Below are 17,212 nucleotides of genomic sequence, written 5' to 3'. Positions count from 1 at the left end.
TAGCAGGGGGGCTGCAGGGAAGGACTGAGGGGCATGGGCAGAGCTGTACAGGAAGTCCAGCATTGGAATAACACAGCTTGCATTTACAGAACTATGCAGCAGATTTTTGCACTTTAGCTTGTGCTTGTGGACTATCAGTCCATGACCCTTGCACAACTCTATTGCCCTTCAGTTACTGTCTGGGTCACTGACTCTTTAAAATTGGCATTAGCTCAAACTAGTTACACACTTCATTGCTTACTGAGGCTGAGCTGTACACCAGCGTGAGAGAAAGCAGTATATTGAACTATTGCCTATGATTTGTGTAGCTAGCTGCAGAGGCACTAGAGAAATTTCTTTGCTTGCAGCACCATAGTGAGCATAGGGCCAGGAGTGGCGCCAGGGTTTTTGGCACCCTAGGCGGGGGTCCTTCTGCGCTCCCGGTCATCGTCAGCAATTCTGCGGCGGGGGGTCCTTCCGCGCTCCCGGTCTTCGGGGCACTTCGGGGGCGGGTCCCGAGTGAAGGAGCCGCCTCAGAATTGCTGCCGAAGACCCGAAGCGCGGAAGGACCCCCCGCCGCCGAATTGCCGCCAAGGGCGGCAAAATGCCGCCCCCCCCCAAATCCTGGCTCCCTAGGCGACTGCCTAGGTCGCCTAAATGGAAGCGCCCGCCCTGTGTAGGCCTGATTTTTCTCACACCAGTCAAAAGTGTGAGAAAGTTATGACATTACAGACAAATAAACTCCATCAAGTTAAATGTAGGGCCTGACTTTGCTTGGTCAACAAGTGATAATCATGCTTCAGTGAGCAAAGACAAGATAATCAGGACCCAGACACATAGAATTTGATTATTACAGGGAATATTATGTGCTTTATTGCCAACTACTTGTTCTCAGTCAGTTTGGAGGCAGAGTAGAGGGTTGTCTATATATTTCTGGAGGGAGAGTATGAAGGGACACGCAGGCTGGGCTGAAATCAAGCCAAGTTACCTACTGCACAGTCACAACCTGATTGACTGCATGCTGTAAGTGTAACATTTACAAACAAGTAGTAGTGGAGGGATTGCAGAAGGAAAGAGGGGAAATAAATGCTCTGGCTTCTTTTTTCAGTCTGGGTTTGTCCTGTGAGGGGGGGAAAAATAGACTAAAAATGAGAATGATGAAAAGGGGGATTTTTTTTTTGTATAGCTCAATTTTCTCCCCAGAAAATGATGTTTAGCTGTACAGAATGACAGCAGGCCTGTCCTGAAAGGAGGTTTCTGTCAATTCCATGTGGAACCAATGAAATATCAGCCTGTTTGGCCCCATGCAGAGCAATCCTACATCCTCACCCATTGGGCCCCACCCTTCCTCTCTCCTTCACTACGGTAACTCTATTGACTTCAGAGGATTTACTTTTGATTTAAGCGAGAGAGAGAGAGAGAGAGAGAGAGAGAGATCAGAATCTCCTATTAAAAGCCAATGTGCCAATTCTGGTTGTGCCAGGAGGACAAAACCACACTTAATCCCTCTGCCTTTCTTCTCCTGCTCTACAAACCACTGCAGCTGCATGAAACAGCTGAAAATTTAACTGCAGAATTAAGCACAGACATTTTCACCACGTTTCACTCCCCACAAGTTTCACTTTTCCAGAAAACTCCCTGAAGTGGCTGGTTACAACACCAGCACCATGTGAAAGTTTCAAATCCTGTATATGCAAGAGTTCCAATTCCAGAGTCACCTTCAGCTGATGGGTGGGATTTCAGAAGCGTCTCAGGAGTACATGTCCCACTAACTTTCAATAGCACATGTGCTCCTAAGTCATTTAGCTGCTTTTGAAACACCCCCCCACCCGATGGAGCCATTTCTGCTCAGAAAGTGGCTCATTTTCACAGTGAAGGGATCTGTTTCCAAGCTCAACATCTACAAAATCTTGTATATTTTCCCAGTGAAATCCATCCCACTACACTACTTTCAAATTCTTTACAAAATACATCAGAGCCCTCAGGTTCTGAACAGCTCTCCCTTTCATTTAGATTACATCACCCAGTCTCTTGTCCACTTTCCCCCCCAGCCCGTCATCTCCCCATTCTTATTGTACTCTATGGAGAGTACCACTCACAAGTCGCTCTATCTGGTGCGGACTTGTAGCTGCTTTCAAGGTGAAATGTCTGACCACAGGCTGTGCTGTACTCAGCAAGGACATGCCCATCTACAAAAGAAGAAACTCAAACGCATTCAATCCAAATATTCCAAAGCCGCAATAAGTGTCTTCTGCCCCAGTTACAGAATCCTCTCAGCTCACAAACACCTTTGAGAACTTGAAGCCTCCCTTGTTTCAGAATGACCTGTCTTCATGGCTGATCTATAAACTCATGGGCAGCATTTGATATGTTCAATAAGTCCCTAAACATCTGATGAAACTCCATTGCAATCTCCCCATTTCAGACTGATCCATTCCCCAGGCTGAGCTATAATATATAGGCAGTGTCTGGCGAGTTTCAAGGTGTCCACTGGTCCCGTCTGGGAGGGACATGGGGCTAACATCCAATATAAAAGCTGGGAGTGCCCACCCCCAGTCAATATGTGTTAAGGTAAGAGTAGTAGCATGTAAACAAATGCCATCCAGCTTAGTGGAAATAGACAAGTATCTCAGCCAGGCCTCCTACCTATTTCATAGTGATCGTAGATCAGCACTGAAGCTGGTTTGATGTTGACCGCAAGAAGTTCTTGCTCAACTGAGAAAGAGAAAGTGATATTCTTCTGTGAGGCCTGGGAATGGAAGGACAGACAAGCTTGTCAGATTATTTTCTTTTAATATCAATTTCTTTCCACCAAAGACCCCTAAAGTGGGTCCCAAACACATGGCTGCTTACCTTGTATGATACCATCTTCCCAGAGTCCCTGTTCACTTGACTTGGTTGCTTTACAATTGCCTTGTTAGGACTTTTGGTCTTAGGGGAAAACAGTTTTATAAAATATACATAAAAAGGTCAAGAAAAACTAACATATTTTCTCAGACTTACACTCTCCAAGTTGAAGAGGCCACGGTTGTTCTTGGTTTCCACTTGCATCACCATACGATCACCCTGAAGCTTGAAACAAGGAAAAAGGAAAGAGATTCATTTATTAACACAAAAGACATCCCAGAACCTGCAGAAATGGCCACATGATGTCATTAAACACCTACCACATTCTTAATCAGTGCAAGTATTGGCAGCTCTATTACCATGGAACCAGGTGGAAACTGCATAATAATCACTAGGTGGCAGATTGTCAGAGGTATTTAGGCACCTAAGAATGCAGATGGGCAGGTGCCCAAGTGAATTTTTCTAAAGTGCTTAAATACCTGATTCCTACTGATTGTAATGGGAGCTAGGTTCTTTTGACTGTCCCACTAGGAGCCTACATGCCTTTAAAAATCTGTCCTTGGGTGGGGAAGTGGGGGGTGCTGTAACACACACACACACACTGGCCCTAGATGTATGTGTGTATTTATTTGGCCTAAGCTAGTCTGCAGCAGTTTGTCAGGCATCCACACACAGTTTGGGTATAATGTTTGTTTCATTAAGTGGGTTACTGGTTGTATGGAATGAAAGGGATGGCAATGTGTCCTGAGACAAGTGGTCTCCAGTGAATGCCTGCATGGCTCAGAACACTGGTTGTCTGGCCCAGTCCTCTCCTTTTATCCAGCCCAGGGTATAACAGCCCGTAACCCCCTCTGCTCTTGGGGTGGTTTATTCACCTCACTCCCATCCTTTACCTTCCACAGGGATGAACCGTCCGGGACAAAGCCTGAGAGCATCTTGCCATCAACAATGGCCATGCTGGAGCATAACTGCAATGAGAGAGACCAGATCAGTCTGGACCATGAATGAGGAGGAATCACAATGATACATTCTGCTCCAGAGCACAAAACCTTTCTGATTTACCTGTTCCATTTTTACTTCTTAGAGTATGTCTGCACTTCACACACTACAGAGTCACAGCTGCAGCACTGCAGTGCTTCAGTGTAGACACTACTATGCTGATGGGAGGAGTTCTCCCATCTCCACTTCCCCAACAGGTTAGATAGCTAATCTACACCAGGGTTTAGGTCAGCTTAACTACACCTCTCAGGGGTGCAGATTTTTCATACCCCATAGCAACATAGTTAAACTGACTTCGTTTTCTTGTGTAGATCAAGCCCTGATTACACGGAGGAGAGAGACAGAGCGGCAAGAGGCATAAGTGCATGAGAGGGACAGGGCGTGGAGAGGTCTATTAATACAGCATCTAGTTTCTATAGTGCTGGTGCTCTATAAACACCTAGAGATGGAAAGGGTGTTGCCATGAAGCACAGTAAGTTCCATGCAGGGTGAGGGAGGTAATGTTCAGAGTGTTTTTTATATATCTAGTCACAGGGACACAATCCAGAACTGTTGGACTTGCATTTGGGGAGAGGTCCCGGCATCAGGACCAGGCCACAGGTGTCTCAGCAGGAGAGAGTGCTTCAGGGGACTCGGGCACCACAGGGCTGTGGCTGGAGAGAACCTCAGCATACTTACAATGGCTGCTGCAATGGCAACTGCCATTTAAATGATTCACTGCTTATATGCACATTGTACGCATCCAGACAACCACCATGTGGCTAAAGGGGGGCAGGGGGCAAATGTGAATCATCCCCATTATAAAACAGCACTAACACTGTACTCAACTGTCTAGTGTATATGCGTACTGCAGGGCATTGTTGGATGGAATCAGAAATGCTTAGTTGCGTATCATAGGCTCCATACTGCTAACAGCTAGAGGAGAATCTCCTTTAGATCCATTCGTTAAGACCTGGGTTTTCGGGGTAGGAGAAGCCATGTCCTATGCTCACAATCACAGGGGCCATGGCAAAGTCCTGGGGTGCCACAGATTTGTTCCAATATTTATAATCAGCCCTGTTTTAAACCCTCCCCTCACCCTTTCCCAGTCAGCTGGTTCTTGTCATTCAGGGAGCTGAGGCAGTGAGAGGAGGTTACCTGGCTGAAACGACAAGGTCAAACTTTGCTGGCACATCAGCTGTGCAGGTAGCATTCACTGGCTGCGCAGAGAGAGAAAGAGAGAGAGAACCCAGATGCCTTCTCAGGCACAAGGATGTTGTATCTCAGAATTATCTAGAAAAAAGGGAAATAATCCTGACAATAAAACCCCAATCACTCCCTTCCTCCATTTAACATTGTGGCAGTTCTCAAACACCTTTCTGACAGATCTGCCTCTATCATCTATTTTTCACATCATTAATTCAGCTCCAAAGATGCTTCACTTGTGACTCAAATACTACCTCACAGTGACTCCAGGGTAAGGGTTGCATCTGCATCAGAGACACAATCCATTACTTTTAATGCCTCTCAGAAATCTCACCGCCTGGGAAAGAGGAAAACCAAAGAGAATGCAATAGAGTGCAATTGGCAGAGTTTTCAATTAGAAACACAGCTACTTCTGAGTGCAGAAATTGGACCCAAGATCCCAGGAAGGAAAGTTCCCTCAGAAAAGTGAAGGAAACACTGGAACACAATACATGAAAGAATGAAAGAGAAAGGAGGAACAAAAGAGAGTGGAAGAATAAACGAAACCCAAGAGAATAAAAGAAATGATACAAAGAACAAAGGACACAAAAAAAGAATGAACAAGCCACAAAAACAGAAAAGAGACACAAGAATGGTTCATTCCTGGGTGGAGCTGCCCACAGTGAGCGGCAGTGGGCTGGGTATCTCTGAGCTGCACGTAGACACAGCCAAGGCCATTCACTTCCAGGCTGTAATTTCCCAGATTATCAGGCAGGAGCAGCAGGCGGTTTTTGCTGTCCACTTGAAAGCTCCATCTGAAGGACTTGCTGGAGTAGATTTTGACAGGTCTGAATTTAGTCCAAATATTTCACTGCAGAACACAAAGGGCCAGGTGGAGGAAAGACCTTCAAATACAAATAGCAAAAGTACATGAAACAGCAACATGGAGTATTATAGTGTGTGTAGAGATAGGCTGGAACCCAGACCTCAGATATGAACAATTCCAAGGGAGAATGAGTACAATACGAACCCAGATTTGGATGTGAATTTTGAAATTGATCACTACCTTTCTAACGGGCTTAACCCAAATCTTAGATCTGCACAACCCTGATTTGGATCCAGATCTGAATTTTGTGGTGTAGGTCCATCTTTGTTTATACAGTAACTCCTCGCTTAATGTTGTAGTTATGTTCCTAAAAAATGCGACTTTAAGCGAAACGATGTTAAGCTGATCCAATTTCCCCATAAGAATTAATGTATATAGGGGGGGTTAGGTTCCAGGGAAATTTTTTTCACTAGACAAAAGACTATATATATATATATAGACACACACACACACACACAGTATAAGTTAAACAATTTAATACGGGTACACAGCGATGATGATTGTGAAGCTTGGTTGAGGTGGTGAAGTCAGAGGGTGGGATATTCCCCAGGGAATGCCTTGCTGCTAAATGATGAACTAGCAATCAGCTGAGCCCTCAAGGGTTAACCCATTGTTGTTAATGTAGCCTCACACTCTACAAGGCAGCACGAATGGAGGGAGGGGAGACAGCATGGCAGACAGAGACACACCGTGTGTGTGAGAGAGAGATGCACACTGCCCCTTCAAGTATGCTGACCCCACTCTAAGTACACTGCCTTTTTAAGTAGATCAGTAAGTTGAGACAGAAGCTGCTGCCAGGAAGCTCCCTCTGTCTTGAGCCCTGTTGTGCCCCCTCCCCGAGCTCTATGGAAATGGAGTAAGCGGGGTGCAGGAGCAGGGGGGAGGGGACACCCTGACATTAGCCCCCCTCTCTCCTCCCCTGCACAGCAAGCAGGAGGCTCTGGGGAGCAGCTCCAAGGCAGAGGGCAGGAGCAGCACATGGCAGTGTGGGGAGGGACAGCTGACCTGCCCGGCAATTGATAGCCTGCTGGGTGGCTGCAGCACAGGGAACTTAGGGGAGCGGGGAGCTGATAGAGGGGCTGCAGGTCCACCCTGGTTCCAAGCCCTCACAAGCTAGCTCCAATGGGCTGCTCTTCCTGCAAGCAGTGGATAAAGCAGGCGGCTGCCAAACAACGTTATAAGGGAGCATTGCACAACTTTAAACGAGCATGTTCTCTAATTGATCAGCAATGTAACAACGAAACAACGTTAACCAGGATGACTTTAAGTGAGGAGTTACTGTATGTTGATGGGCCATTACTGAGGATTTCAAACTGGTCAATACATTGCTAGTTTCCTGGATGTATTTGAGGTGCAGTTCCTATGCATACTGGAATTACAGTGATTATGCATCAACAGAACAAAACAAGTTGTACACCATAAATTGTATGCTATCCTAGATCTCTGGGTTAATATTCCACTAATATGAACAGAATGTGTTAGAGTGGATGGTTGCTCCTCCTCTCCATTACCAGAAGATAATGCATGCATGTTCCTGTACATTCTCACAAGTTATCACTCCCAGTGCCTAGACTATCTGTAATGATTTTAATGCAAGGTAAATTGACAGAAGTACATTTTCAGCTGATAACCACAGTGAAGGAATCCTTACCAAGCTGGGATGTCCAGCGTCGAGCAAAGCCATGGTGTTATAGGCTGTGAGTGAAAACTCATCATCTACTCCTCCCTGAATAGAACACAAAGAGAGCTAGTCAGTCCAGGGGAGGAAAGGAGGGACCATCTTCTCCCCTTCTTCTTACAGTTTCTCACTAACCCATTGTATGACTGGATGGTGGACCACTGACACCCACTCTATAGGTTTGTTCAAAATCCACATCTTCATTGTCCCCGCCCCAACCTCAAGAGTGTGGTGCCAGGATGCAGCGCTTAGAATAATGGTGTGGTAAAGGTTCTATTAGCATGAATTTGTGATGGTAACCATATTTGCAAATAGCAAATTTACCTCCAGAATCACAGCATTCGTAGATCTGGTACATCTGAACACTGAGTGTGTTGATCATGACAGGTTGACTTTAAAATGATGGCTTTTAAAAAAGCTTATCGGAAGTTTGGAAAGTTAGACTAAATCCTGGTGGATATGAATTAGTGGGCAGAGTGCAGGAGAGACGGTGAGAGATACATGTTGATATCAATGAAAACTGTATGTGCTATAAAATATTTCTAGCTGGACTGCTTGGATGCAGTTGATTGCCCTATTCTGCTCTTGGACGTGGTAGTCCAAATCCTGATGAAAGTCAATGGAGTTACTCCAGATTTACACAGTTGTTACAGCAGAACTCGACCTAGAATATTTTGCACACACCAGTAAGCCCAGTGGTAGAATAAAATATGCTTGGTAAGGACAATATTTTTTAGTGGTTACACTAAATATGCAATGGCTGAATATGCAGAGACACATCACCTTCAAGGTGTTATTGAAGAGTTTCCCAGCATTTTGGAAGCAGCAGTCTGGCTTCTGTTTGCTTGCCAGCCAGACCAGAGTTTGAGAATGGACCTTGTCGTCAATATGGATGTAGCATTTGGCTTGTGCAAGTGACTTATATACGAAGGCAGAGAGCCTGCAAGGAAACCACAGAGACATGAGCACCTACTATGAGTCAGGAGCAGTAAAGCTCAGCTCAGATCCCCTTCCCTCCATGCAGGCTCAGATAAGAAATTGGAGTCTATGTAGACAATGCTAGCATCTCAACCCCGCTCCCCCACAGATTCCCAGCTCTCATCATGTATTCCTTCCTTCCTTATCTCTGCTCCCAAAGACACTGTAGGATCCATCTGGGTGTTTGTAAGACTGCTGCATCTGGTACCCTGAAAGCACAAGGGGGAGACTGAACCATTCCCTGCTTTTAAAGTTAGGTGAAGGGTAAAATCCATTTTTGCCATCAGTTAAACCCCAGTCTCCAAACAGCTTTCCATAGGATTTATAAACTAACAACTGGGGCACAAATTATTTTGCCATTTACACCAAAGCAACCCTATGAAAATCAACTGACTTGCAGCACTGCATGTGAAGAGATAATTTGGCCCTGGATAATGTGACAAAGCTACACAGGAACAGAAGAAGGAAGTGTTCTTCATGAATTATAATTTGATGAAAAAAATTGCCAAGTTCTGTCACAAATGTAACTAGCCCTAAAGTCTGTGTTACTGGAGCAACTGTATTGCATCTATGCCAAGACGTGAGGTGCGAAGTTGTTTCAGCAAAGCCAGTCATATATTAGAAGGAGGAATCCTCTAATGCTCCTCACCGCAGACTAAGTATCCAATGGCCTTGGATTTGGTCTCCTCACTCAGCTGCCCCGTTTTATTCAGATAGTCCAGGACGTAGATGTTGGGAGCAAACAGGACCATGTTCTGCTCCCTGCAGCCAAAGGGCATCTGGAGGAGCTGCTGCAGGTACTGCATGGCTGTGCCCAGGATATTGCCTGGAGATGGAGACATAGGGAGTCAGTGCACCAAAGCACCCAGTCTGTACATACTATAAGGTTCAGAAAATCCATTTCTCCTCACTGGAGAGTAGGTGTCCCCTTTGCTACACACAATGTTGAGCGAGGACAGTGAGTGTCTAAGGGAAAGGAACCAAGCTCAGAGTTCAGAAGTTGGTGTCTGAGACACAAGAGTCTCAGTATGAAATTAAGCATGGGAATTAGTAAACTTACCAAGGACAGAGAACAAGGCTCTGACTGATTCCTACAACTGGTTTGCTGGCACCTTCAGACACTCCAGCTCAGAAACTGCAGAGCCTGTGAGTACATAAGGAATAAAAATCTTCTAAATTATACAAATTTAAATCTGAGTGAAACAAACAAAAACATGTTTCAGTTTCTTTCTGGACCTGGGACTGAACCCCAATCTCTCACTTCCCATTCCCCACCTAACATTTTTCTAGTGTGCAAAGAACTATTTATGCAGAACGTGCCACTGAGCAATTTAATTTGCATACACACATGTAAACAAACATGAAATAAAAAAATTAAACACTAGTCAACACTCTGCACTTAACATAACAGTGAGTGGGTTTATAAAGAAAATGCACTGCTATTTGTTTGTAGACCTCAAGCCCGGTTTATCCTTGTTTTAACTGCAGTGTTATTGCAGGGATGTATCTGAGCCCCAGCGTCTCCACTGTGTCCAACTGCTGGATCTACCATATGAAGATTTTAATAAAATGGCAAATCTCAGAATAAATTTCTCAACCACATACATAATACAATGCGATGGATTAGATGTGATGCAAAGACTCCAAGCCAAAGTGAGATTAAGCCCAGGGATGAAAGCATCTGCAGTGCAGATGGAGAAGAATCGCTCAGAGGTAAATGAAAAACTTGTCTTGCAAGAAGACAGGCATTTCCTGTCTCTTTCTCCACTTCTCCTCACTTGGAGGCTTATTCCTCTTCTGTTGAAGTCAGTGGGGATTGAAGGTGCTCAACACCAACTTGTGGCCTTATGACTCTGAAAGGGCACATTTAATTTTGGAGCAGTTGCTTGGGCCCAGTGAGGTTTCAGGACACAAGATTGCTGTTCTAGGACCTGAGAATCTGCACAGAGAAAAGCTGCAGATTGTCTTTAAAATAGGAAGACATTTGATGCTGACTGCTGTCCTGTCTTTCTGATCTCAGCATTGAGACTGACACAGCAGAGCTGTTGGTGGAAAGAAGGCCTCTTCTATTCAGTTTCATGGCCCCTCTTCCCTTTAACAAGGACATTAATTTTCTCCCTACCCCTAACTGAAGTTGAACTTTTTCCCCAAGTCTGTTTTGACAGTTTGTTGGAGAGATAGCGTGCATGCAAGAATCCATCATGCTTATGACCATGCTGCCAAAGACTTTACATTGTGTCATTTTACATATTAACTGACCATTTCTTCTGGTATTGCATTGAATAAGAAACACTCCTTAAACTTGCTTTGGGCTGTCACCTTTTAAGGGCAACTATTAGGAATATAATCAAAGTATACAGATATTGAATATATAACTACAAAGCACAAATTCTGCCCCAAAAGACTGTACTCTCCATCTCCACTTCATTGTGTGGTTGTCTTCTGAAGTAGTTATTTCATTATTTCCATCTTTATGAGAAAAACAGTCAGAACAGTATGCGGTTGCTCTTAAGGGGAGGCTTGCAGAAAGAACTAAGCTCATCTCAATCATTAAGGAGTCCCACCATCACTGAGGGTCCTCCATGGAGAATGCCATGACTCCAGGCCTTGAGAACATCATGCTGAACTCCAGCAGCCTCGATATCCCTTTGGAGCCCAGTGTATTAGGGAGGGAGAGACAGTTCCCAAGATAGCTAAGCTAATGGATTTAGGACTTTGAAGATTAGACCTAGAAGCAGATCTGGAAACTGACAGAAAGCTAGTATAAGGCAGAGAGCCACAGAGGTTTAAGATTTGTAGAAGACCTGCACATGTTCTTTCTCTCCTTTCAGCAAAACCTGCCATTCAGTAGTTAATGCCTACCTGGCTTTCCCAGGTTTTCAATATTATTTGATAGGGAAGGAACTCTTTTTTCCCTAGATCTTTCAATTTATGGGTGGTCTCTGTTCTGGACCCGAGCTGGATTTATTGTTGCAGCTTTGTAATTTAGCTATTTGTGTTGATAAGTTCCTGTGGCTGTGCCAATTGCTGACAATAGTGGAGATGAACTAGAATCCCTGTTTCCAGCACGTCTTTTGGGAGGTTGCCAGACACCTGAAGAAGAGGTGCAGGGAGAGAGACTGCTCCCTCTGTTGGTGTCTGGTTCCTGGTAAAGGTCATTTTATATTGATAAGCCTGCTTTGACTTTTAGGGCCAGGCCACCCCAACAGATGAACTGACAAGACATTTTGATGACCAACATGAACTTTGGGAGTGCAGCTTCAAGCCACTTGAGAAACCTTATGTTCAAATGGTGACACTCAAGTCATAAAAATCCAGCTATAATGATGAGTATATGTGCCAGCCATACTACCAGCCAGCCGCCCCTGAGGAACACCTCTCTATAGGAGTCTTTGCAGGTCTCTAGCAGGTAGATTTAGTTCCACATCTTCAGCCATTACCCATGTGAGCAGGTCATTAGAATCTTTTCTATTTGTTTTGGAGTGCATAAACAGTGTATTGAAGCCATCTGCAACATCAGTAACTAGAGACAGGTCTGAATAAAAATGAACGTGGGAGGATGCCCAGATCACAACTTTATTTATTTAATAGGCTGGACCAAGACTCTTGATCTCAATGCTATCTCTAATGCTACTTGTGAAATAGCAATAAACAATGTACCCTCTCTAAGATCAGTGAAGGGAAAACCGCAAACTGCAGTAGTCTTAGGACTGCTCTACGTGGTGCAGTAATGTGCACTAGAAGGCGTGATTCTAAAGTGCACTAATGTGTTGCACACCAGCTGGTCACTGTAGACCCTGTTGGATGCACACTAAGTTCCTTAGTGCACATTAACATACCGCAGGTTGAAACATACAACATAATTGTGTATGTTCCTTACACTAATTTTCTCAGAAGATTTCATTTAGGCATCTGGGATTGTTTCTCCAGATATGCAAGAAGAGAGAAGCCAGGTAAACCATAGCTCTCATGCTATAGAATTGACTGGCACATTGGATGTGCCTCCTTTCAGTATGCGTTAGCATTAAGGAGGCTTAGCAATGTAGTGGCAAGTACCACCAGCAATGTAGTCACAGGCGAACTTCAAGGGGAAAACAAAATTACCCCTGTACATTTGTTTTTTCTCTTTTTGAAAGACAATCCATGAAAATACTTTTTGAATGTTTCCTGCCAGGAAGCACTTGGAATTTTGCAGAGTTCGGCCCACCAAACACACAGCCAGGCCTGAAGGAAGCTGAGGGGAGCAGCAGTTTAAGAAGCTCCTGGATACACTTAGACAACAGAACTTAATTCCTGAAGTGGAGTCATGGTGACGGACTACAGGCTCTCATCCCACTACCTTCGACTTTAACCGCTTTAAAATGGCAAGAGGGCAGTAGCTGGATAAAGCAGCTTCCTGCCTCAGTAACTGAGGATCAGATGCCACCCTAAAGCTCACCATCAATGTTAGGTCTGGTGGGATAGCTAGAGTGGGATGAATCTGCTTGGGTCCAGCTCTGCTCCAAAGGTGGCATGGTGTGAGGGGATCACAACTGTCTGTTTGGTGAGCAGTGGTGAGACTTTCACAAGGAAAGGACATCTGAAGACACGATGCCAAAGACAAAAGGGAAAACATCAAATGCTGAATGCTTTAAACACCAGCCCTTGCAATGGCACTGGGGTGGTTGCAAATGGAAACACAACAGGAAGAAAACTAAAGGAATTTTTGCAGGAGGTGACTGTGGATCAGCAGGGCTTAATTATCTCAGATGATCAAGACCCTATGCAACCATCATCCATCTTATTCATAGATTCATAGATTCTAGGACTGGAAGGAACCTCGAGAGGTCATCGAGTCCAGTCCCCGGCCTTCATGGCAGGACCAAATATTGTCTAGACCATCCCTGATAGACATTTATCTAACCTACTCTTAAATATCTCCAGAAATGGAGATTCCACAACCTCCCTAGGCAATTTATTCCAGTGTTTAACCACCCTGACGGTTTGGAACTTTTTCCTAATGTCCAACCTAAACCTCCCTTGCTGCAGTTTAAGCCCATTGCTTCTTGTTCTCTCTGTAGAGGCTAAGGTGAACAAGTATTCTCCCTCCTCCTTATGACACCCTTTTAGATACCTGACAAATGCTAGCATGTCCCCTCTCAGTCTTCTCTTTTCCAAACTAAACAAACCCAATTCTTTCAGCCTTCCTTCATTGGTCATGTTCTCAAGACCTTTAATCATTCTTGTTGCTCTTCTCTGGACCCTCTCCAATTTCTCCACATCTTTCTTGAAATGCTGTGCCCTCACTTCCCCCTTGCTCAAGGGTGGGTAATAATTTGCTGTTGGCCTATAGCAGCAGCAAGTTACGGCATTCCCCGTGCTGGCTCAGCTAAGCCCATTTCCCACCCTCACCCCCAGGCCCTTGTGCACCGGGTCCCAGGGCTGGGTAACCCACACAGGAGTGCATGCAAAGTTCCTAGCCCCCTCATGTTCCTGCATGCAGTGCATTCCAGGTCACAGTCTAGCTCTATGTATTTAGTGTCAATTAAATTTGGCTTTGTATTATAAATCCACTAAAATAACTCAAATTTAGTGGACATAAAGATTCTAAGTTTTCCAGCAATTCAGACATTTGGCTGTGGTATCATATGCAGTAGTGGATTTATAGCCCTTGACATGGAAGCTGTTAGATGTTGAAACAAGGAATCTTAGCTAACTGGGAAAATAATGGACGGTCCTACTTTGAAAAGGGATGCTGGACCAAAGCATGCTCCATATGTTACCTAAAAAAAAAAAAGATTTCCTTCTTAAACATCACCACCTGCAATAGAGATCCAGCAGGACAAATGATGCCCTCACAGACACACGTGCAACCTCATTGTCCTCAGTGGGTTTACACAGGTGGCACTGATCAGCACCTGTTGAATAATTTTGCTGATGCACAAGAGGTAGCAGACTCCCCTCTCTCTGAGCCGAGATGGCTTTGCAGAGTAAACAAAAGGAAAAACAAACTTGCATCCCTAAAGTGAGCAGCTCTGACTCTAATAGCACACAGGGGGCAGATCTGCTGAGGAAGGTGCTGTTTCCACAGTCACGTTTCAGAAAAGAACTGCAGTTTAATGGGCCACAGTCACCCCAGATTTGAATTTTCCCACTGATGTGGGGTTATTTAGTTGGGGGGTTGCCTCAGCCCATTAGAGCTTCTGCAAGAGCAAGATGCAAAGTTGAGATCTGGATCCAAGCCTCCCCAAAGTGCTGAGCAAGTCACTTGTTTGAACTCTGTCTGACGGGTGTGTTTATCTAAGATTCTCTTGTAAATGCTCAGCTTGCAGAGTCTTACAGGGTAGAATATATTAATAAAAGGATCAGCCAGTTGGACTCCTTGCCTTTCCTGTACTTGCTGTTTGGCACTGACAGCCTTGGAGCTGAAGTGTAGTAGTGTTATGAATACCAAGATGTCTTCATGAAATGGTTACAGTATGTGATCTAGTCAGGGAAGTTTTTGTAGACTGGCTTATACAACTGTCCTGTAGGACTGCATTGTTCTACCTTACTAGGGGGCAATGTGAAGGATAAACAGGAAGGCAACACACTGGTTCCCAGATAAGCAACCTCCTGGTAAACATCAGGGGCAATTACAAGATGATGGCATGGCTCCAGGCTGAAGTGACAGGGTTTTGCCAGGCTGGGAACCTAGAAGTCAAAAGAAAACTAAAGCATTAGAAAGCATTCAGAGAAAAAGGGGGTGAGTTGCCAGCGACTGTCCAGGGAGTTGTCAGCGAGCACTGGCAGGGAGACAAACTGACACAGAGACACTGTGGAAGAGTCTCTAGGGAGGCAGTTCTACCAGGGTCCCCATGTCGAAGATGGTTGAGCACCGGGTAAGCTAGACATGCACAGAGTCTGGTTTATTGTGTTTAAGATTTTTTTTTCTAATAAATGACACTTTGCTGTAAGGAGGCTGTTCGGTCACTGGCTACCACTGTCATTGCCCTGGAGGGAACAGAACTGCAGTGTCTGGACATGTCGTACCTGCGGAGGTAAATCATCGTTGATACACAGGGGACTGCAACCCAGGGGACTCCCACACGGAGATTCGTGTGAGTCCATCCTGAGCCACAGGTGATGGCTGGAAGCCTGACACCTCGAGGGGCTGTGCTCTCAGGGACCAGGCAGGCTCCAGCGTGCAGTTCAGATGGTAACTGAGATATGACCACACTGGCATCCATCCTGGAAGCTCCACAGGTGTCCAGCAAGCTAAAGCTGCTTCAGATCAGTTATGGTGAAACCTTTCGATATTAAGTCCAGATTCTGGTCCCATTGAAATGAATGGGCCCTTTGCCATTGACTCTAACAGGACCAAGATTTGTCCCTGAGTGTGGATGTAAGATTAGGGACAGTGCAGTGTAACAGACACTTGCAGTGTTTAGCCAGAGAGTCCTAGCCACTAGTTCACACCCAAGGGTTTCTTTTACATGAGTGTATCTGAGCGTACCATGCTAGCTGAGGACTGAGGGAGACAGTGTCAATTCCCACCCTCTGCTGCCTTCCCTGCTGGTTATAGTCCCAGCAGTACAGAATTTGGAGAGATGCCCTTACCTTTTGTGCAAATGAGGGAGCTTTGGATCACCTCCTTTTTGATGCCATCAGGCTGCTCAGCACAGAGGGGTGGAGACCCAAGCAGATGTGACTTCATGAAATGCTAAGCATGGTGTTCTGGTCTACCCTGGCCTTGGTGCTCCCTATAGGGAATGGGGGGCTACAGTAACCAGCAGATTAGATGCACAACAAGTGGTGTTATGGTGGGGGAGGGGACTAGAAGAACTGGCTGTGAGGAACATCTGCCCATAGCTTAGCAGGCAGGGGTCAGGCATGCCCATTCTTCTGAGGCCAACCCCCCTGCCCCCCGCTCCGTGGCTGGAGCCTGCAAGGTCCCCAACAGACCATGTTTGTCACATTTACCAAGCACTGGGTCTTCTGAGGAGAAGGAGTCTTATTTGGTGTCCACCTTAGCTTCATTGCCAGCTTTCCTCATCCCCAGCACAAGCAGGAAAAATCCTAACTAGCTTCCAGCAATGATTTGGATGAGACAGAAAGAATGTTCCCTCCTATCAGGGGTCAGGACTTTCTCCCATACCTCAACCAACAGGGGCTTGATCAGGATGTTCTTCCATCCTATCTCCAGATCCCAGGACGTCCCATTCCCACAGGCTCCAGCGTTTGGCTTCGTCTCGGCACTAGCCGTGAAATTTGATACCTGAGATAATTGCCCATGTACCGAACCAGAGAGAGAGAATTAAATCCTGAGTGACTCAAACTAGTTCTGGCTTCATGCTAAATTGATCAGAATGAGCCCCAGCAGAGAGATTTTCATCCACAAGGCGTTGCACAAACATTACTCGTCCTCGTCATGTGAGGTAGGGAAACTGAGGCACAGAGTGGTTAAGAGACTTGCCCAAAGTCACAAAGGGAGTGTCAGAACTGGGAGTGGAAAGTGAGTTCCAAACAGACAACATCAAGTCCTTCCAACAATGGAGCTCTGAGCCCAGTAGCCCAGACTGACAGAGTGGGGAGGGAGCTCTTGTGGCATCCAGCACGCTAAGTGTCAGTCACAGATAAACAAACGGCACTGACAGGAGACTGGGGCACACACAGCAAAGAGAGGGACAGAGCAGGTGACTGTGCGGGGTAAAGACAGAAAG

At 45.4% G+C, this 17,212-nt stretch overlaps 1 protein-coding gene across 1 annotated transcript in view; it reads right to left on the bottom strand.

The window, feature by feature from the left end:
* Positions 1-2,608: 2,608 nt before the first annotated feature.
* The window catches only part of LOC112114023 (scavenger receptor cysteine-rich type 1 protein M130-like), a gene marked incomplete at its 5' end in the record, with an annotated part of 208,992 nt that continues 194,388 nt past the window's right edge, over positions 2,609-17,212 (bottom strand). The window contains 8 exons of the mRNA XM_029912881.1: positions 2,609-2,728; positions 2,983-3,051; positions 3,720-3,794; positions 5,345-5,347; positions 7,527-7,601; positions 8,337-8,493; positions 8,725-8,740; positions 9,181-9,357. Coding sequence (XP_029768741.1) covers positions 2,609-2,728; positions 2,983-3,051; positions 3,720-3,794; positions 5,345-5,347; positions 7,527-7,601; positions 8,337-8,493; positions 8,725-8,740; positions 9,181-9,357 — 692 coding nt within the window. The remainder of the gene's footprint in view (positions 2,729-2,982; positions 3,052-3,719; positions 3,795-5,344; positions 5,348-7,526; positions 7,602-8,336; positions 8,494-8,724; positions 8,741-9,180; positions 9,358-17,212) is intronic.

Source organism: Terrapene carolina, unplaced genomic scaffold, assembly GCF_002925995.2.
Source record: "Terrapene carolina triunguis isolate 2854851 unplaced genomic scaffold, T_m_triunguis-2.0 Scaffold347, whole genome shotgun sequence".
NCBI classification, from domain to species: domain Eukaryota; kingdom Metazoa; phylum Chordata; order Testudines; family Emydidae; genus Terrapene; species Terrapene triunguis.
This window is presented reverse-complemented; position numbering and strand designations above follow the sequence as displayed.